Source organism: Periplaneta americana, chromosome 2, assembly GCF_040183065.1.
Source record: "Periplaneta americana isolate PAMFEO1 chromosome 2, P.americana_PAMFEO1_priV1, whole genome shotgun sequence".
In the NCBI taxonomy this organism is placed as follows: Eukaryota; Metazoa; Arthropoda; class Insecta; order Blattodea; family Blattidae; genus Periplaneta; species Periplaneta americana.
Window position 1 is genome coordinate 99,672,536 of NC_091118.1, and position 22,359 is coordinate 99,694,894.

The window sequence follows — 22,359 nt, forward strand, 5'->3', positions numbered from 1 at the left end:
TTGTAATTTCACTCAGCACTCATACCTGATTTCATTCTCGAGCTTTTCAAAAGTGTGTGAGAGTGTGGATTGTTCACATACACTTTCTCTTTTAAATTTCATCACAGATAAAAGTGATAAACATTTACATCTGGGGAATGAGCTGGTGAACATCAGCGACTAAATACACTATCATTATATACGTTTTCTAATGCTTCTAACGTTGTAGTGGCTGTATGTGCAATGGAGTTATACTGTTGTAGGTAAAAACACATTATGTCTCGCACATAACATTGCGACTTGGAATGTCTCGTAAAAAAATGAGGCCAATTACTCTGCATGCAGTAATACCACACCACACATCCACTTTCTGGTCGTAAAGAGAAGCTATATGTACTAAATGAGGATTTTTTAGTATCCCAGTGCCTTATAGTTTGAGAATGAACATAACTGCTTAAATGGAACCAAGCTTCATCAGTCATTTTTAAATGAGGCATTGACATGAGAAAGACTGTAAGTCAGAAAAAATCTATTTTTCATTTTGTCGTGGAAAAAATAGTAAGCACTCATACCAATGGCATGGAAACAATGGTAGGTCAGTAGATGTACTCGATTCATTCCATTGCTCGACATAAGATAGCAGATGTGTCAAGTCCACGAGTATGGCTTAGGGAAGATAGTAAGTCACATTTGCTGACGTGTCTGACCTATTCCACTGTATGACAGTAAACAGCGTGCTTTATTGCTATTGCCTGTTTGAAAGAGTGATTCAGGTGTCCTAAATGCCTCGGAAATCTATTCCATTCAGAATGATAAGTCTTCAGTTTTGTATAATAATCATCTCAACAATATGAATTTTGTAGTCATTTTTCGTTTTTGTACATAGGTACTACATTTATTGCGTTATTTTCTTTGTGCAGACTACTTGTAAATGCCAATACAGATGTAATCACTATGATATCTGGTGATTTTTGTGACTTTTCCAAGGAATGTGACAGATGTCTTAATCCTATCAAAATTAGCACACTCTCCTGGCTAAGGAGATCAAGAGTCGACTTCCCATTAGTAAAGACATGGAAGTCATTCCAGGACGAAGAACCATGGAAAGAGTTTAACATCTTCAAAAGAGGACAGTCTTTCCAGGCCATCGTAAATATGACCTGTTACACTCACAAAGAGGTTGGTTTTAAGTGAACCCAAAAAGAAAGATCTATTAGCCATGCTGGATTTTTTGGACAAGAAGTACTGAGAGTTTTACGGGAAAATTTATGCTTGAAAAATAATAGGTTTCATAAATTGTTTTTGTTAAAGGAATTCATAAACACAGTTTACTTTGATTTTTAATTACTTTCGTACAAGCAGAATGAAGTTTTGTTAGATAAAGTCAGCTTGCTGGTGTTCTTTCAACAAAAGTAGACCCACAGATTTTTTTGTACTGTTTCCTAAACGGTAATATATATATTTTTAACAAAATATACTTTCTGATGTTCTCGAAACTCTTTTTCACCTCGCCTATACAATTTCATTTTTATGATTTTCAATCTTTCCCATGTTAGCATCTCAATTGAAATGGATACAGTACCGTCATGAACAGATTGCCATCGACTCCAAGAAAATCACGCGATTGTTGAATTCCCTTGCTGTAATGATGAACCACTGTCACTATATAAGGATAAACATTTTCAGTTGGTTCTTTTAATTCTGATCTTTGTGACATGTCGCATTCTTGCCTGAATTACTGCAAGTTTCTTCAGTGTGTTTCTTGCATCCAGAAATATGGACATATTTTCAACATATGATTTGATGAAAGATAAAATCAACACAACGGTTTCGTATTGCCTCTTAAAGGCGCATTATTTATATGGGATTTTAGATCTAAATCACCACCATTCGTCCTGAATGGTTTTCCTCCCAACTGAAAGAGTGGTTGGATCTCCCCACTAAATACGCACACTACAACTGTCTGTACTATTATAATAAATTGTATATGCCATACACTGTTATATAATATATTCATCCATAGTTTTCTAACCAAGGGCAGGTCTTTCATTGCAAATCCAACATTCTCCAATCTTTCCTATTTTCTGCCTACCACTTTGTCTTCTTATATGATCCATATACTGTATTTTAGTGTTGTCCATCATCTGATATCTTTTTCTGCCCCGAACTTTTTCTCCTGTTCACCATTCCTTACAGTAAATCCTTCAGTAGTCAGTTTCTTCTCAGCCATTAACCCAACAAATTCCTTTTTCTCTTCCTGATCAGTTTCAACATCATTCTTTCTTCACTCACTCTTTCCAACACAGCTTCATTTCTTATTCTATTTGTCCATTTCACATAGACTACTCCATTCTCCTCCATATTCTCATTTCAAATGCTTCTAGCCTCTTCTCTTCAATTCGTCGTAATGTCTATGTTTCTGCCCAATACAATGCCACATTCCACACAAAGGACTTCACTAATCTCTTCCTTAGTTATTTTTCCAGAAGTAAGCAAAAGAGGCTTATTTTTCTATTTAAAATATGAATACATTATTACAAAGTTACAATATAAATTGCGATTCCAGTTTAATCTCTCCAATAAGGCTGTGCACTCATTGATACTGAATATTTCGTTCTCAAATGAAATGTTAGTATTCAACTGGCGTAATTTTAATATTCAGTTATTTAATATGACATTCGTTTCGTGCTATTTTTATAAAATCAGTTGAATAACTGTAAAAGCTACCTATATATTAAACATGTCATTGTTTCAAATGAGATCTTAATCAAGTCGAAAAAATTACTAGTTCACGTATCTTGCTTCAGTATAAAGTTTTTCCTTGAATTGATTTGTTAAGACCTCAAAGTTTGTGTTTCCATTTCAGACGCGATATGATGATTCAGTGCTTTTCTATGCAAGTGGAGAGCCTTACCAGCATCATTACATTGCAGTGTCCATACAAAATGACACAGTGCATGTAGAAATCGACTTTGGGGATGGCCCCATCTCAACAACTATAGGACAAGGTCTGACTGCGAATTACTGGAATAACTTCACTATAGCTCACCACCAGAGCATCATCAGCGTACATCTGAACCACGAGTCTGAAGAATTGGAGTTGCCTGGTCCGACCTACCATTTGTACATTGATCCAGAGATTTACATAGGAGGTGGTCCTGAGTTGCACAAGAAGAAAGGTTTAGTAAAATATGAATTTGATTCAATCCTGAACGTCATGTTTATTGCTGTGTGTACTGTTACTTAAGAGTAGCATTCCAAAAAATAGTACTGGTATCTCATTTTTCTTTTCTCGAATGCTGTTGGAGGTACGAAAATGAAATTATACCAGTACTGTACATCTGCCATAGATGAAACCTTTATTCACTTACTATATCATTACTGGGGAAGCATAGCTTTTGAAATTCATTTGTCATTAACCCAAACAAGACCAGAAGTACTAGTATACAGGTAGAAAAACAGTTTTTGCATTCTCTTATCAAATTGTGATACAGAGCTTTATGTTATCATGTTGAAAAAGAATCGAATTTGTGCAATTTTGAGAGTTCAGCTTCTTCATTGTCTTAATATAATGATCTGCATTTATCGAACAGTCTTAATCCAGAATATGCAGAAGGATTACCTTGTTTCATTTACCATGGTGTAAATAAGACCACTCCATTACTCACATGTTTGTCCCATAATAATGCTAATATTAAACATCTGCCGACATAGAATTTACCCAAACGCTGATTAGTTTCAATGGACTTTGTGTGCTTTCCATTCTGGAGCTTTTCATGAATTGTTGCTTCAAATGAACATTGATTCACCCTTCTTGTAGGCCTATTAACACAACTAAGTCATTTGGTGAAGAGTAAAATTTGTATAATTTTAATGGGAAGGTTCACACAGTCACAATGCAGTTAAAATTAATATTTATGACTCATGCTTGCAAGCCAAGAAGTAATTGACATTACTTTTGAATGTCGTGCACTCAGTTTTTTATTATTATAAAAGCAATATTGTTATATTATTATTTCTAATTACAAGAAAATCTCCCAAGCTTCATCTACAGTTTACATGCACATAAGTTCGACTAACACAACAATAAAAAACAATGTTTTATTATTCAGAAGAGATGTAACTTGGATTTTCTCCATTGCTGATGTCGATATAAGGATCTCAAAACGTTTCCAAAGTTGGCTGTAGAGATGTTTCAATTATATCTCTACCGATGACTGACAGTTTAGTTTGAAGTAGCATAATCTTGGTCGTGGGCGTCAGAAAGGCAAAACAAAAGATATCTGGTTACCTTCATTTCAGTACTTTGGTCACTGCTTACTTGTATGTAAGGTGATAGTTTAGTCATACTTTTTCTCACAAATTAGTACAATCTTTTGTTATCTCTCTTTCCCCTCATCACTAACTGTGATGTTGCATAGAGACAGAAATATAATATGAGATCTGTCTTCTGGTGAACAAAAGGAAGAGGGAACAAAAGAAAGGATAAATTCATTTGACTGACCGACGAATGCTGGCAGAGTGTGGAGTAATATAAACATAAAGACCAAGAATCGCTTGAGGATACCAATGCAGTTATATATGAATAGTACAAAATGTTAAAAGTGGTAAAATAAGCAATGACTGAAGGCTGTTGTGAGCTTACGACTTACGTCTCGATTATTAATTACTATTGAAATTATACCGGTAATGCAGTATAAATATCATTCTATTTTGTTTCTTTGCACAGGTCTAATGTCGTACAATAATTTTGCTGGCTGTCTCAAGTATGTATTCTTCAATGACATCTCAATTCTATATGAACTAAAGAAAGGAAACCCAAAAGTCCACTACATTGGAGTGTTGGAACCAGAGATCTACGAAACGGATGTTGATGTCATTCCCATAACATTCCCCTTTCCATCATCTTATATTTGGTGGCCTAATTCACAGAGTGATAACTTCACACTCAAGTTCGCCTTTAAGAGCAATCGTAGCATGGCTATCTTGGCCTCTTCTCCTGTTACAACTGCTACTGGTGTTGGGTATTGGGAGGTAAGTTTCATATCTTTTTTAATTTCTGTTTTGTATCATAATGATTATTACTGTACCTAATACTTAAGTAGCCTATTCTGTAGAATTTGTACTCTGATAAAAATCTCTTAAAATGGTGGAAAGAAAGTTTACAGCTGCAAGATCATGGCAATTACGACGCGAATTTGTGATGATCAACAGCGATTATGGCATTAAAGAGGCCGTGAAGAATTGAATAGGAACACTAACGTCAAACCATTCCTTCATGTGTTTTAATATCTTAAATTTCTCGATATATGTAGTGAATTTGTAGACGAAAGTGTTTGGAAGAATTTGTAATCTTGCAATAAAAATAGTATTGGACATATTTACATTTGATTTATTATAATTAAATTGGATACTACTTCCTGGACGTATCTCTTAGGCCTACATGTTTTTGTACAGATATTGGACAAATAGAATTTCTTACGTGCCGGTACTAGTGAGAAAAATATACTCAAAAGGTTTTGAGTACCGTACAGTAATTAAAAACAGTTCTTCGTGAAAACTACAGTACCGGTATACTATTGAAAACTACAGTACCGGTATACTATCTTAAAAACCCATTTCAGGACGTAGAATATGTAACACAATTTAACTCAGGCATCATAATATCAGTAATAACTACATTTTTAAGACTGACTGTAGTATTGAGACTGCTTTACAAATACGTATATTTGCAACTCTATATCGTAATATCAAATTATCGTTGTAACACAAAACAGATGTAGACTACCCCGAACAAAACTCACCTTCTTTGATATGTAAATCTTCACAAACTTAAATTAATGAGATAGAAAAGAAAGTACCGGTAGTTGGGTTGTAATGGGGCAACATAAATAATCTTGAAATATCGATGTTAGGTCATATTATACTGTTAGACGATCAGATTTCTACATAGTCAAAAGATTTAAAGGTAAATAAAAGAAAAGATTACGGTACTGATATTTCTCATTCTGTGTCGTCTTATATGTATTGTGCCCATGCATGCTGTTTATTGTTTAAAATTGAAAGATGTAAGTACATGTTAAGTAGAAAAAATATGTATATTTTGCTTCAACAGGTGCGTGCAGTGAATGATGAGATACGGTTTGAATTGGTTCCTGATGAAACGAAGAATGTTACTCATCTAACCACTGTGAAGTTCGATTACCGGTCTGGTTGGCATGCTGTAAGTTCATTAGAGCTAATAAATTTAGTTTTCACGGACTACTTTTTTAAGTAGAATTTTTTTCTTTCATATCTTTGTCATTGAAGCTAGAACAGTGCCGCACTATTGAATCACTGACAAAAATATCAGTTTTTACGTTAACAATCACCATCACCATCCATTGAATGAGCAGATGATAAGATACTGTTACGTACTGTGATATGCCAACGGATCTCATGATAAGTTTTAGATGTAACTCTCCTTTGAAAGAATTCTTATCGTCAAACTAAGAGAGGATACGAGTGAGAGATGGGCAGAGATTATTGTTTTAAATATAGCCTACATCGTGATTACGAAAGAAATAGACTACCAGTACTTCATGTTATAAAATCATGGCCATTGAAGTTGTAGATAGGCTATATATGTCAATGTAAACGTAATTAATTCGGGAATTATATATAGTAGCCATTAATAAGTGACAGATTTTTAATATACCTACCAAAAAAATGTATTTGCAAGGCATACCAAAAACCTAACGAAACCAAACCTAACCTGTCACTGATCCTCTATGATGTCATTGATGTCCGTAATATTGACCAACGTTTCGGTTATTATGTAAATTCGCCTTTACATCATATTTACCTTAATACATACCAAATATGTTGTTGTCTAGTGCCTTGCATTTGGCAATGAAGCCATTAGCAGAATATATACCAAATATTAATATTATAAATAATGTGGAGTAGGTACAAGGTGTGGTGAGATGCAGGAGACAAAGAAGACAATGGTATGGCCATGTAAAACGAATGGAAGGAAATAAATTGGTCCATAGAACACTATAGAAGAAAAGCAAGCAGACACCCATGCAGTTAAAAGACTACCGAAGAGATGAAAGGACAGTTGGTGGTCCACATCACCAGAAAATTGAATTACTCACTTCTGGAAGATATATCGTCGATTTAAAAAAAAGTAGAAGTACCGGTAGTAGATTTTTGTTCAGTAACAATTATTATATTGATTATTATCATTTACGTTATTTCACAGTTCTAGTAAGATGGCCACTATTGCCTTTGAAAAGACATTTTGCGTGCTTGAATTGACCAAAACGAATTCTGTTAATGACTTACTTCTGTACAGTGGCATTTTAGAACATATTTCAGAAAGTTGCCAATGTCTGTACAAGAAATTTGATACAACAGGATGTCTGTGTAAGGACAAAGTCCTGGAAGACTTCTTGCAAAAGATGTAGAGCTAGGGTTCACATAAGTCTAGTAAAATACGGGAACGTCCTTTTTTTCGCTAATGTGTCTCGTCCCAAAAGAGGTCTTTAGGACATGTTTTTGTTCCGTACTTAAAAATTAGTGACGGAAAAAACAAAACTGGGAATATTAATTGCTACGATATTTCATTATAAATATCAGTCTTCACCAGTGTTGGTGACAATGAAATTAGCTGCATTGACAAAATTGGAGACGACACTGAATGTGTACAGTATTCTTAAAACAGTTAGTACTATGAAGCAAACTGTTGTCAGATTAAACATTGTTGAATATCACCTCTTTGATCAAATCATAATTGTGAAAAAACTTCTGAATTTCAAAGAAAATAGTGAATTGAAGAGAATTCTTAAATCAAAACATTCAGGTGAAGTCTGGATAGATCTGTTCAAAGGTGTTGATGAAGAGCTCCCATATTTAAAAAAATAGTGTCCTCTCTGTAGATTGAAAACTCAAAAAAGTTTCATATCCATTGTTCAAGAATTAAAACAGAAAATCAATATCCCGAATTTAAAAGAAAACTTACAAATTAAACCAAACCCTTTAACTCTATTAAATATAGAATATAATCTAAATTTAACAGAAGAAATACTGAAATCAGAAGTAAACACTGAAATACTGAAACAATTGTCTTTAGAGACAATTAATATTAGGTACCCTTCACAAAACTGGCTTCATTTATACACAGACGGATCCTTGATCTCCAGAGAACAAGGTGCCGGTGCAGGTGTTACGTGCTGTCTCTTCTCCCTTTATAGATCTCTTGGATATGGAACAACAAGTTTTGATGGTGAAATCATTGCAATAAGTGAAAGTCTCAGGAATCTTCTATGCCACATCAATAAATTTAGGAATGCAGTTATATTGTCAGACTCCAAAGCAGCTATTCTATCAATCGTCTCTGAACACACACCTTCATCTCAAACAGCAGAAATAACTAAAATGCTCTCTCAATTAATATCACTCAATAAAAGAATTGTATTCCAATGGATACCATCCCATTGTGGAATCCTGGGAAACGAGAATGCGGATGCTTTAGCAAAGAAGGGCAGCACTGCTACTTACAGACCTGTTACTAAATCTACGTATTACTCTGTGAAGAGATTTATTAAATCTACATACTTAGACTTCAACAAACAAAATTTGATAACTCAATCCCAAGGGAAAAAATGGAACTCCCTGCATCAAAATCCACATTTAATTCCCGATTTACCACGAAAATCGTCTGTAGCTGCATTTAGATTGGCAACAGGCCATGATTGTTTGGCCAATCACCTGCATAGAATTGGAATATATAAGTCCCCTAACTGCCCATTGTGCAACTCAAACCAAGAAATGGATTCGGAACACCTCAAAATCTGTGCTTCAGTGGCTGGTCATGGTAATATCTTTGAAAAATATTGGAGTGCAAGAGGTCAAATGACTTTGTCAAACGCCTGGCATTAGAAAACAACAACATATTTAAAAAATGATGTGTTCATTATGTGTATCCTTGGTACAAATGCAAATGTTAAGATTGTTTCTCTCCGTGAACTCATTGTAGACTAATAACAAAATAAATGTTGTATAAAGACGATAAAATCAATGCTTTATTGTGAAATCATTTTCATGAAGATTGTATTCCATCTCATGACTCAGTGCTTCAGAACAAATAATTATTACAGGAAATTCATTATTCAGAAAATTATTGTATGACTGACTCTGATTTATAACAGTGTATTCTCAGATGAACCTGTTTTGTAAGAAATACATTTTCAATTAATTTTCTTCATTCTATTCTTTAAGTACTGATTTATTTGTATTGTTTAAATGTTACATGGATAAGTATCAGAATTTTCTCCACATATGTATATTGCTATGCTGGCTCCGACCTTGTTTTCTACTTTGCTGTCTTCTGTAAAAATTGCAATGGAATATGATGTTGAGCCATAGATTTTAGAGTAGTTCAACTGCCTTGCTGGGTGAGGCCAATCCTTGATCGGAAATGATAAGTCTCATTCCTGCTCTCTTCTTACTAAACTATGTTTCACTTAGTAGAGCTGTATTTTCTCTTATATATCTTAAATATATATTTATATTATATAGTACATTATATATTATGAATATTTATATTATCCATTGGTAGTACTCCAGCCATCATGCATGAAGCTTCGTATGAGATTGTTCTGTATGCCTTTGCTACCTTGATATTTATAAGTCTCTGTACCGGTATTCGTTGCATTTTGTTGATGTTACTTTGTCTTCTTATTGTCTCTTTCCATTTGGGGGCTCTATATGTTAGCATCGGAATCAGTGCTCTTTCATAGAAAGTTTTCAGGTATTCATGGTCAAGTCCCCATTGGAGTTTTGTGACTTTCCCTAACTTGTGGCTCAGAGTTGTGGATTTTTCAGCAACGTCTTCTATTTTTTTATTACAAGTCCTCTTGTTGTCAAAGTATTTTCAAAATATTTAATTTCTCTGACTATTTCATAGAGTCCTGTTGTTGATGTAAATATTAATTGTGTCGTGCTTCGTTTTTCTCGTAATTAGCATAACTATGAACTTACTTTCGTTAAACTTAATTTTGTTATTTCCGGCCCACTTCTCTATCTTTGCAAGATCGGAGTTCAGATAAACTTCATCTTCACTTGGGGTTTTACCCATGGTCATGATGGCGAGATCATTGGCGAAGACAATTACTGTACTTTATTGTTGCTAGAGAGGTGGATATTCACAAGAGAGTTTTACATAACGTTCGAAAGTTCTGGGCCGCAACAAGATTTCTGAGGGCATCCTTTCTTTATAATTCTCTCTGTTTTGTGCTTTTCATTTGTAATGAGCTATTTTTATCTTTGAAATAATTTCGAGTTAGATTATACATATATGATATATTTCGTCTAGCAGTTTTTTTACATGTAATGGTGAACCTCACAGATTATACAAATTCCGGGGGGCGGTGAAGATGACGCAGGTTGCAAAGTATCCTAGGCCAGGCGACATCAAAAGCACCTTCCATATCCAGGTTCACGAGAACTATCCTCTTCTTTTTTCCCAAAATTTTGCTACACAAAAGCTTTTACTGCCATAGCTGCATTGGTTATGCTTCTATGTAAGATGAATCCATATTGATTGCAGTTTAGTAGACTCTTGGAGAATATGTGGTGATTTATTCTGTCAATTATCAATTTTTATAATAGTTTGCCAACAACATTTAGTAAACTAATTAGATCTATATCTCGTTGTGTCTATGCTTCGATCCTTCTATTGTTCCCTAGTGTAACAATTGGAATGATGTTGGAACATTTCCACAGTATGGGTAATATCCCTTTTCCAAGACACTGGTTGTACAGTTGTGTGACGAAGGTAGGAAATCACTCGAAAGTCTTTAAGAATTTATCATTGCAGCTTTTCTAGGGTTGAATATTTTTAATGTATGGTAGTCATAATTTATTCTTTTGTGAATTCGTTATTGTTGATGTTTCAGTAGGTTTCATTACTTCCTGTCTGATGTATTCATGGTGTTCATTGTCATTTCTCTCACTGTCCTCTAGTGTAAATTTTCCCATCATATGCTTAATGGTGCTCTCCATATCAGTCATGCACTTTACATTTGTTTTTGGAGGGTACCGTGAATGTTATGACATTAGTTTTCCTGCTGCCAATTTGTACACACTACTCCAAGGATTAGAATCGTCTGTTTGGAAGCAAAATTTGGGAAATTTGAATTTTGCCTACTGTAGCGTTACCTGATATTTTCTTTTCCTTTCCTGATACATGTGTGCATGTATGTACTGAGAGGTGAAAACATAAACAGAAAAATTGAGGATATTTATTATTATTATTATTATTATTATTATTATTATTATTATTATTATTATTATTATTATTATTATTATTATTATTATTATTATTATTATTATTATTATTATTGTTGTTGCTGTTGTTGTTGTTTCTGTAAATATTACTATTATTCCTGTGTAAGGATTTTTTATACTTGCAGGTTAATCTGAACTATAGCAGTGGTCAGTTGACACTAACTGTTGATTACAAGTATAAAACAGCACAGTTGTTTGGCCTGAAGTTCCAACTTGGAGATCGAGTCATTATTGGCAGTGGTGGAAAATCGAATTTAGGTACCTATATATTTGTATTGTATTGTTTTGTTTGTATTTATTTATTCCCTGTACAATCTGTTACAGGTTATAGGTTCGTCATTAGGTACCAGTACACGTGCACACACACGCACATGCGCAGACACACGCACACACCATCATATATCAAATACTTAAAGGAATATTGTAAATTCATAAGAGAGGTAGATTTAGAAAGTAGACAAAACGTATTGCATTAAGACAAACGAAAGCCGAACAAGTTAATGTAATGAAACTATAAAATTGGAATTTAAACTTATACAGAAAAAGAGTACACAAAATAGATTAAAAATAAGTAATAAATAGCAATAAATACATAAGTTGAGGGATTAATTGAAACATATTAAATTTGTCACAATAGAGTAAAAATAAAATTTGATTGTATTAAGTTAATATAAATAATAATGTAGGATACAAATCTCAAATACAATATCACTACACTTAATAATAATGTAACATGTAAATATACACTATTAAAAAAATTATTTGTACGTTTATAGTATGATATATTCAATTCTAGTCACAAGAGCATAAAATTATATTGAACATGACATTGACTTGTAAGTAACAAAATTCTCTCGCATATATTGTAAGAAAATTGTAATCCTATAAGCACAAACTACATAGACATGTAGTATTGCTTATGTAATGGAGCATGTTGTCCAAATAAAGATTAAAAAATACACACACACACACACACACACACACACACACACACACACACACAATACGATTTCTAATATGAATTTAATTTTAACATAAGTTCTTCAAAGAAATATTAAAAATTACAAAAGATACAATAAATAACAAGATACATAATAAATGTTCAGTTTACAAAGACATTAAAATAAATAGAATAACTAACATAGATTAAATAAAACAAGATACATAATGAGATTACATGAAACAAAGTTATCATCTGAGGTGATTTATTAGGAGAGTGATTGATTCTTTAAGAGCCAAGAGACTTCATCTTAGTTATTCTGTATATTTATTATTAATATTGTTAGGGGAAAAATTATGTGCAACAGTAATGAAGGTATATATACAATTTTATGGTTTTAATGTAAAAAGTCTAATATGTCGTCGTTTTAAACACTGACTTGATTATTCTATGTGCATTGGTTGCGGACCAACCTTTTTATTTTTCATGTAATGTAAGAGAAATTTTCACCACAAATGTGTAAATCCTACTTTTACTTGATATGTGCAATTCGGATAATTCGTATGAATTTTCTTGGTGCCTTCTCCATTGATTCTCTTCTAAAACGTTTTATTTTATTATTATTTTTTTAACTAATGGAGAGTACTTTACTGTTCATTCATCCATATGAAGCCAGTTGTATAGACCAGTTTTCCTACAGAGTCGTTGCCCAAAGTGCACCGTAGGAGACTGGTATATGCTACACCCATGCCAAGATGAGATAATGATGGAGATTGTTAGGATGCCACAGAGAAACTGAAACTCCCGAGAAAACCACGTGTTACCTGGACCACGGACTTCCCCAACAATTCATAAATAGGGGTTATACTGGGGATGAAACCCAGGTCCACATGACCTCTCCAAGTATTGTATATACAGTTTTTGTTCCACAGCATACTGATACCAGGTACATTTTAACTTTTAATAGGTTATTGTGATAAACACTAAGTTTATTTCACAAAGAGAGAGATTACAGTGGCTGTACATTAGGGCGACTGTATGTTACGAAACTGGACAATAGTTATTCCAGTTTTTCCATTTCCTTTATCTTAGCACTAGGTGTTCTACATGTATTCCAGAGTTAAGAAAAATGTTGTACAGTGAATTTTACGTAGCCATAAATGACAGGTTCTGTTACTTCCAGACATTCTTCGAAGACACTTTAGATGGAGAGGGATAAAATATAGATTAAAATATTAAAGGACAACAGTCTCATCAGCCTGTATTCCTTCTCTGGACTACAGGCATCACTAAACCTTCTGGAAAATGTTCCATTCAGAAATAAACGTAGTTACATAAAAAAGCTGAAATGGCTGTGCTGGAGTTCAGCTGTGTGAATTAGTGTTCTGCAGTATGCACATGAGTGTTTTTAGCATTGTTTGACAGGTCTGGTGGGATGTATTCGAGAAGTGGAAATGAATGGAGAATCTCTGGAACCCCGGTATGTAGTACGTTCGGAGTACACAAAGGGTGAAGTATCTCTGGACAATTGCCAATTGGTGGATCCCTGTAAGCGTCCAAATGCTTGCAAGCATGGAGGAAAGTGTTCCGTCAAAGACGATCGTGTTACCTGTGACTGCGAAGGCACTGGCTACATCGGCAAAAACTGTCATTTTGGTTAGTATACTGCAGCTTAATAAGTATAATTGTTGAACTGAAGAGATAAGTTGGGAAATTGGAGCTGTAGGGAGTAAATTGAAGAGTCTGACTGAAATTCAAGGGTCATACCACAGTCTAGTATATACAGTCACGAAGCTCAAAACATAGGGAATATGCATCCATAGATAGTTGCTAACCACTAGGATCGCTATTATCACCTCATCACATACAATGTGAAACAGTACTGGCACAGTCTATTGTTCCTAGTACCCTCATCAACTCAAGCTTCGTGACTGTATGTACTAAACTGTGGTCATACAGTAGCCATCAAGTGGCAGATATTTGCCAGTATTATTTTATGGAGTGACAGACGTCTGTCTGTCGTGGATACATAGGAAACAATAATTCCTTCATATTCTATTAAAATATCATACATATATTATTTTTAATTGGTTTATTTTATGGTGCTTTATCAACTGTGATGGTTATCTAGTGTCAGCTAGATGAAGGTGATAATGGCAGGGAAATTAATATGGTGTATATACTGTGTAACCTCCTTCAAATTTCATCTTCTCCTCATAAGTTTTGCTCATTGACATTGACATCTTGGGACTGTCACACAGTTGATACTGGTACGTATCTTTATTGGATCTTTTAATGAACAACTTGAAGTCGTGAAACATGTTTTCATACATTTTCTTTGAAACTACTTTCTCTCCATGTATTCTGACATACTTCTCGTACGTACTGGACAGTAGTGAAGTGGTAAGTGCTTCTTCTCGGAATCCCTTCAAGAATAATGGCTCTCATAATATGGGAAAGATAATGAATAACTACGTACTGATTCCAAAGTTTCACCTGAAGTCTTACTTGGAGGGGTACATATTCATTTTGATCACAATTCAATAAACCACTGAGGTACGTTTTTCACTTAGAACAGCTTCAATAAATTTGTCTCACCAAATGCTTAAAAAAAGAAAATAAAAAAAAAAACCTTTTTTTCAAAGTGGAATATCTTCACCACTTACTTGCACAGTAATCTGCTGATAATGACGTTTTTCTCCATTCTTTGTCCTAGGTCTAAGAGTTGCAGTATCTGTAATTTCAAGTACACTTCCAATATACATTCTCCTATCGCGAGTATCCCCTAAAGCCCAGTATTCCTTCAATAAATGATCAACTTCACTGTAATAGACTCTGTCCTTACATTTCATCCTAGAGGAGTTGATTTTGTTTTTAGGTACTGGGTACATGGTTTTTCCAAATAAGGTCACGTACTCCTCCCCTTTGTTCCTAGCACTTTTCTTGCCTTATGTGCGGCTCGAGTGTCACATTTTATGACACACTTATTATCCCTGATTAACCAGGACCTATTCATAACTTCACATTGGGAAAAACGTGTATTGTCTATGTTAAATACATCACCACTAGGAGTGCCACATTAATTGGTATTTCTGAAGATGAATTTGTGCAATCTGTCTTTTTTTATAAGAGTGATTCTGATAGGGAAGTGATCAGTATCTTCATTATCTGGATTTACTGTAAAGTCTGGATCTTTCTGTTACTCATATTCAAGTAAATCCTCCTGTGTAGGAATATATGGTACATTATGTTACCAACTGTAAATACGAGTGCCATAATCCCTTTGTAATTATGAAGATGTTGTTGTTGTTGTTTTCTAATGCCAGGCGTTTGACAATAAAGTCATTTGACCTCTTGCACTCCAATATTTTTCAAAGATATTATCATGACTAGCCACTGAAGCACAGATTTTGAGATGTTCCGAATCCATTTCTTGGTTTGAGTTGCACAATGGGCAGTTAGGGGACTGATATATTCCAATTCTATGCAGGTGTTTGGCCAAACAATCATTGCCTGTTGCCAATCTAAATGCAGCTACAGACGATTTTCGTGGTAATTATGAAGATGTAATGCAGTGTTTCTGACTGCTAAATATCATATTCTTTACATAACAAGGCACTTGAGGGACAGAACATGAAAGAAAATGTACGGTATAGGAAATTTAACAAAATAAAGGGTTTAGTCTAAGAAATGTTGTGTTAACTGGGATGTCTTCATTCACTTCTGACATATCCTTTTTTACACAACGAAAATGGCATTTGACATGTGCAAAATGAGGTAAGTCACTTTTTAATGACAAATCCCCTTTTACAAGTCATAATATGTAAGAAATTCTAGTAAATTCGTAATACATACTGTAGTCATATTATTGGCTAAACATATACAATATGATATCCCTCTATACACAGCAGTAATATTGACAATAAGGCAGCCTCTAGCAAACATATATCATTTTGCACAAAAATCTGACTTATCCTCTTTTACCCATGCATCTGCCAAATATTGAAAAAAAAGAGAGAGAGAGAAGAGAGAGACAAAAGAGAATTGTATAGTATGAAGAAAGAAGAGAAGATACGCAAAGAAAAGGAAACATAGATAGAACAGGTAATTTATCTTCCTGACATAATTCAACAATATCCATCAACCTACGTGTTTTAAATATAGTTGATAGAACTGTAGAAGACTGAGAAGTATACGTGAGAAACAGCGTATAGCCTATAGTTTGAAACTCCTGAAAAGCTGTGAAATAGAACATGTATTGTATATTGTGTGATTAAGCTAGTTTTAAACAGTTTTATTTCTCTGGCCTTCATTTGCATTGGTTTTGTGAGTAGCTCAGTTTGTATCTTGCATTAAAATGTTTCGCCACTCAAAAACAATTGAAGGAACTAAAGTAATATTTCCAGAGACATGATAAAAAATACATTCGGGGAGGACATGATACTGATGTGAAAATAATTACGAGACTTAAATAAATCTGAATCATGAACCATTAGTGTAGACAAATGTGATTTTTTTTCCTCAAATTAAGCAATAATTCCTTCTTTTGCCGAAAATAACAGTTTTTTGTACGAATATTGATTGTAATACCATCTTTTCACAGCGACATAAGATATTTCGAACTGGGAAATTTTCTTTCGATTGTTTACTGTAGCTTGAAAGCTGCACATCAAAAATGCTAAAATTTTTCTTCCTGTAATAGTTAGGTAATTAATATGTATAAGAACAGCAGCAGTTTTGTTACTGGTTAAACACAATCTACCAGTACCAGTATTTCAAGAGTTTTGATCCAACTTAAAAAAAAAAAAAAAAAAGTCTGGTCTCTATAGGAAGAACTTATGGTACCTACGTTTTATTTAGTGTCTGCAGAACACTTATTAACATATTTTGTGGTGGAAAAGGTTTTTTTTTTTTTTACTGACATTGCTTTATTTCTTGTTATTTGAATGAGATTTTCACTTCATTTTTAATTCGATCTGGAATGCACAACAGTGCTATTAGTTAGCCAGTAATTTTTTTTTTCGGAAAATAGAAAGATTTATTATTTAGTAAGTTACTTAGGAATGAGATTCGTTCTTACACTTCCTCTTTAAGCTTTATGCATAACTTTATATTATTTGTTCTATGAAATATAAATAATTAGTATAAAGTATTCATTCATTCATTCATTCATTTATTTTATTCCATAGATCTTACATGAGCAATGAAGCTTTAAGATGTGGAACATGTCAACATTTTACAATATTACAATTACAAAATTTTTATAGTTTTACAATTTAGTAATTTTCTACAATTTTGTACAATTTTTTTACATTTTGGCGAGATGTAGTGAGATGAGATGAGGTCCGAGGATTCGCCAAAATATTACCCGGCATTTGCCTTCAATGCCTTCAATCAAATGCCATTGTAATTAATTTATAGCATGTTTTTGTATTGCAAATACTTCTATTTTCACAGAAATACAAATGGTTCATACATATGAAAAAGTTGTCAGTTTGAAACCTTGAGAGGGGGGAGAGGAAGATTGGCATAGAGACAAATGAAGGAGGGACACAGAGGCAGATGAAGATACAGACAAGAGAGACGCACAGAGACAGACGAAAATTGGGTACAGAACAGATGACTGAGAGATGTACAAACATATGACTAAGAGGTAGGCTGAAGACAGACGACCGAGGGGCAGAGAGGCAGACAAATGAGTGGCACTAAGGCAGATGGACAGACAAAAGATAGATAAGTAACTGGGAAAAATATTACAAAATAAATATTTTGATATTACATTCATGAAATACCAGTATTTAAGAGGGGAAAAAATGTATCCAACGTGCAAAATGACTTCTCTGAAGCTTTGTTTGTACTGAATGGTACAGTATTATTTTTATTTTTGTTCTATGAGGTAGCTGAGCATCGGAAAACTTGTGAAGAACTGGCATTGCTTGGCTACACCAAACCAGACGTATACTTGATTGATATTGATGGAAATGGGCGTTTTCCACCAGCACATGTGAAGTGCGAGTTCCAGTCTCTAGAAGACTCTACTAAGACCATAGTGGAGCACAACCTGCCCAGTCAAGTGGTATGTATATAATCATTGTAAAGAAACTCACTATTGTCATCTTTGTACCTATAGTTTTCTGTAAATCCACGAAAGTTTTATAAATTTTATATCTGAAAAATACTGCAGCAAGTGAAGCCCATTTATTTTCTCCATTCATCATTATTTTCAGTTCATTATAGAATAAAATTTATTTTGGAACTAGGGCATATGCAGCATTATTCCGGGCTATTTATCTGAGACCCAAACCATTCAAAATGAACAGTTTTTACCCATGTTGCATGTAGAGTGGATCTATAAAATACAGCATCTATATATTGTATTAACCTCCGATTGAGGTTCTGGCTGATACATCTATTATCAGGCAGTACATCTCACTTGATGATTAGTGTCGGAGGAAGATTAGTTGCATACCAGTACATCTCAAGTCCGATTAGTGAATTACGTTACTAGTCAGGGATATATGCAATGAAGGGGGGGGGGAGGAACTGGCCATCCTAACCATTATTTTCTAGTTCAGTTGCCTCATGAGTGATGCCTTATTGGTGTCACGAGCTTCCAACCAGTCTTCGAACTGTTGACTGGTGCTAGTGCTGACTTAGATTTATAATTCTATGTTTAAATTGGATCCATTGTTTCTCCATTTTGAAATAATTCTGCCATTTTAATCTCTTCTGAGATTACATCTGTAATGTGTGTAATATTTAACTCATTCGTCCCTATTTTCTTAATGTTTAAGTAAAGTGACCAGTCAATGGTTGAAGTAAAAACTACTGAATAATCTATTTGTTATGAATAGGTACTAGTAGTTAGTATTAAGAGTATAAATTTTTGAACCATATATCATTGCTGGAACTCTAAACTTCAAAAAATTTTAATAATGAATTTCTGTACACTTTTAGTAACATTCATTTGGATCAACAATTGGCTCTCTTCTGACAAAGGAAAAATTTTACAGTCCGTACAAAAAAAAAAAAAAAAAAAAAAGAAAAAAACCAAATGACCTGGAAATGTACAAAAACTTGCCCATGTTCAAACATTTTTAACAAGAGCCAGAAGAGGTCACATTGTCACACAATTGTACCTACACAGATTTCACCTTTCTGATAATCCTACTTGTCTGTGGTGTAATAATCATAATGATCTGGAACACATTCTTCTATACTGTCCATCCATAAACCACAAAATAAGTAAATTAAAATTATCAGTACCAGTTGCAGAAAACACAGCCCAATTCTGGCTGCTAGCAACAGGCATCTATAATGAACACCGATCAAAATACTCATTTCTCATGAAAAACAAAAATTGAATAGACTACAGTGGACTATAGTGGACTTTATGTTGTCAGCGAAACAGCTGGATACATTGATTGATTGATTGATTGATTGATTGATTGATTGATTGATTGATTGATTGATTGATAGTAACATCCATTCAATTGTATAAATTATTTATCTGTATAAAGTATATTATCAACATCATTAAACTTAGTTTATGAAATAAGATAATTATGATAATTATTGAAATATTGTACTTCTACTAACGTTATCCAATTGTAGGCCTATATATTAATTCTGTATCTATTACCAATAATATTAAAGTTCATTTGTGAACTAAGACAGTCACAGTAATTAAAAGCGAAAAAATCTGTATTATTCTTCCTTCCACATCTAATTTTGTTTTCAAGTAGATATTTTTTTAATTGTTCAAGTTACATCTTTTTGTAACCGCAGTTAAGTTAAAAATGCTTTCAGGATGTGCGGAGTTCCACAGACAAAGATTTTAGTTTCACCATTAAGTACCGTGAGTTCACTGCCGAGATGCTGCAAGAGCTGATCTCGCACTCACTGAACTGCAGCCAGTACATCAAGTATGATTGCTACAAAGCACCCCTCGACCTGCATTCTGCCACGTGGTTTATATCGTCCATAGAAACAGACCAAGTTGACTTCCTGGGCAATGTCAAGAGAGGAGCATGCCCATGTGCAGGTACTAATTATACATTTAAATTTGGAACCTTCGTTGGTTTCATTCAAGTATGGTGAACTAACAAGAATTATCGAAGAGTATTACTAATATTTAATAAATGTGTCTTCATTGGATCCTGCATTCTTAGTTTTGGTGTATATACTAGTGAAATAGCTATATTTTATTGCAGAATGTTAATTATTTTATAAATCTCATGATCAGTAGCCCATCGGTCCCTATCCTGAGCAAGATTAATCCAGTCTCTACCATCATATTCTACCTCCCTCAAATCCATTTTAATATTATCCTCCCATCTACGTCTCGGCCTTCCAAAGGCCTTTTTCCCTCTGGCCTCCCAACTAACACTTTATATGCATTTCTGGATTCGTCCATACATGCTACCCCAGATTACATATAGCAGAATGATCACTCTTATGGGTTTTGAAGGCAACAACTTTCACCAATTTCACTATGCTGTCATCTAATGACAGTAAAAGAAGTCAAGTTATAACTCCCATTTGAATTGCATGGAACAACTGTACTTTCACCTAGTGGTCATTATTAATCGACAGTGGCGATCCTGACGGTTGTTCTTTTCTACATGTTACCATTTTAACATGGGGATGGCCAATTTGTTACATATGTGATTAGGGGTGCTACATGCCCTGCCCATCTCAAATATCTGGATTTAATATTCCTAATTATGTTCGGTGAAGAATATAATGCGTGCAGTTCTGCATTGTGTATCTTTATCCATTCTCTGTAACTTCATCCCAAATATTTTCCTGAGCACCTTATTCTGAAATGCCTTTAATTTCTGATCCTCTCTCAAAGTGAGAGTGTACTTCTCAATATAAAAGGTAAACAGACTATTTTATTTGCAGTGAACAAAACTTGCGCAGACCCTTCCCGCTCCTGTAACTGCGATATTTCTGACCCTAAGTGGCATTCTGATGAAGGCTATTATACCACTCCCGAAAGTTTGGGTATCACTGAGATGGTGTTCCTTCAGCAGAAGGATTTGGATGAAGACGCACAAGGGCGCATCACACTTGGACCTCTGGAATGTGTAGAAACAAGTGAGTGTTTACTCGTTTCTAAAGTAAACTCTTAAAAATCTGATAAGGTGGAGCAAAATTAGAGATTTTAACAATTAGAAGTTGATGGATTTTGAGTGCTTGCATGTTTGCGCGCTTATAGGCCTACTCTTGAGAGATTTCAAGTTCCATTGACAGGGAGCTTTACCTGAAAGACTAGATTTGCATAATATATATGTCACTGTGTACGTTAACAGAAAACCACAATTCCAAGTCACACAGAGATTGTGTGCACTTGATGTGGGTCTCTGGTGTTTCGTCAGCCCACGCGAGTTGTGTGGATATAAAGGGAAAAGTTGAGATGGTGTCGGGTGGAGTTCCCGGGTAGCTCAGTTGGTAGAGCGCTGGTACATTCAACCAGAGGTCCCGGGATCGATACCCGGCCCCGGAACAATTTTTCCCTTGAAATTATTCAAATCTGCTTTACAGGGAGCTTTACCTGAAAGACTAGATTTACGTTCTTGTATTACAATATAAATTATACATTTTCTATAATAAATTAATTTAATAAACAAATCAAAACTGATTTCTTGCCCTTGTGTATTCTTCTGGTTTAAGGTAAGTAATGTCACACACTTCAGGAATTAATTCAGATACCTATTGAAGCATTTGAAGTCCGGAAAAAGTTTTGGAGACTTCTGTAACTATATCCAGTTGTTAAATATGGTACTGCAATTCCCAGTTCAATTCTCGAAGGTATGGCATCTCTCATCAGTCTCATCAGTGTATCTTCTCTCTTTATATCATTGGTTACGTAATTAATCTTGTAAATTGTCAAAACATTCAGGAGACATTCTTAAACAAGCTGTGTTTTCAGCCAGAACCGCATTTATTTGTTGTGTGAACACTACTTGCTTCTTTACTTGGTAGTGATCTAAAGCAAATGCTTGTTCACTTGTCTTGCTTCTTTACTTGTCCCATGTAAATCGGCCTGCTTTCCTGGATCGAACATGGCGCCTTCTCTTACTGATCAAGTACAGTATGTT

General features: G+C 34.3%; 1 protein-coding gene and 1 non-coding gene across 7 annotated transcripts in view; both read left to right on the top strand.

The window, feature by feature from the left end:
• axo (axotactin) overlaps window positions 1-22,359 on the top strand; it is a 356,966-nt gene that overhangs the window by 227,119 nt on the left and 107,488 nt on the right. For all 6 annotated transcript variants that reach the window (XR_011330936.1, XM_069818184.1, XM_069818183.1 and 3 more), the window contains 8 exons: window positions 2,846-3,158; window positions 4,709-5,013; window positions 6,095-6,202; window positions 11,439-11,571; window positions 13,679-13,909; window positions 18,154-18,329; window positions 20,063-20,297; window positions 21,161-21,355. Coding sequence is in view for 5 of the 6 variants with exons in the window: in XM_069818184.1 (XP_069674285.1) it covers window positions 2,846-3,158; window positions 4,709-5,013; window positions 6,095-6,202; window positions 11,439-11,571; window positions 13,679-13,909; window positions 18,154-18,329; window positions 20,063-20,297; window positions 21,161-21,355 (1,696 nt within the window). In the remaining variant the exon portion in view is untranslated. The remainder of the gene's footprint in view (window positions 1-2,845; window positions 3,159-4,708; window positions 5,014-6,094; window positions 6,203-11,438; window positions 11,572-13,678; window positions 13,910-18,153; window positions 18,330-20,062; window positions 20,298-21,160; window positions 21,356-22,359) is intronic.
• TRNAN-AUU (transfer RNA asparagine (anticodon AUU)) lies at window positions 21,692-21,764 on the top strand. The gene has a single exon. It is a non-coding gene; the product is annotated as a tRNA-Asn (tRNA).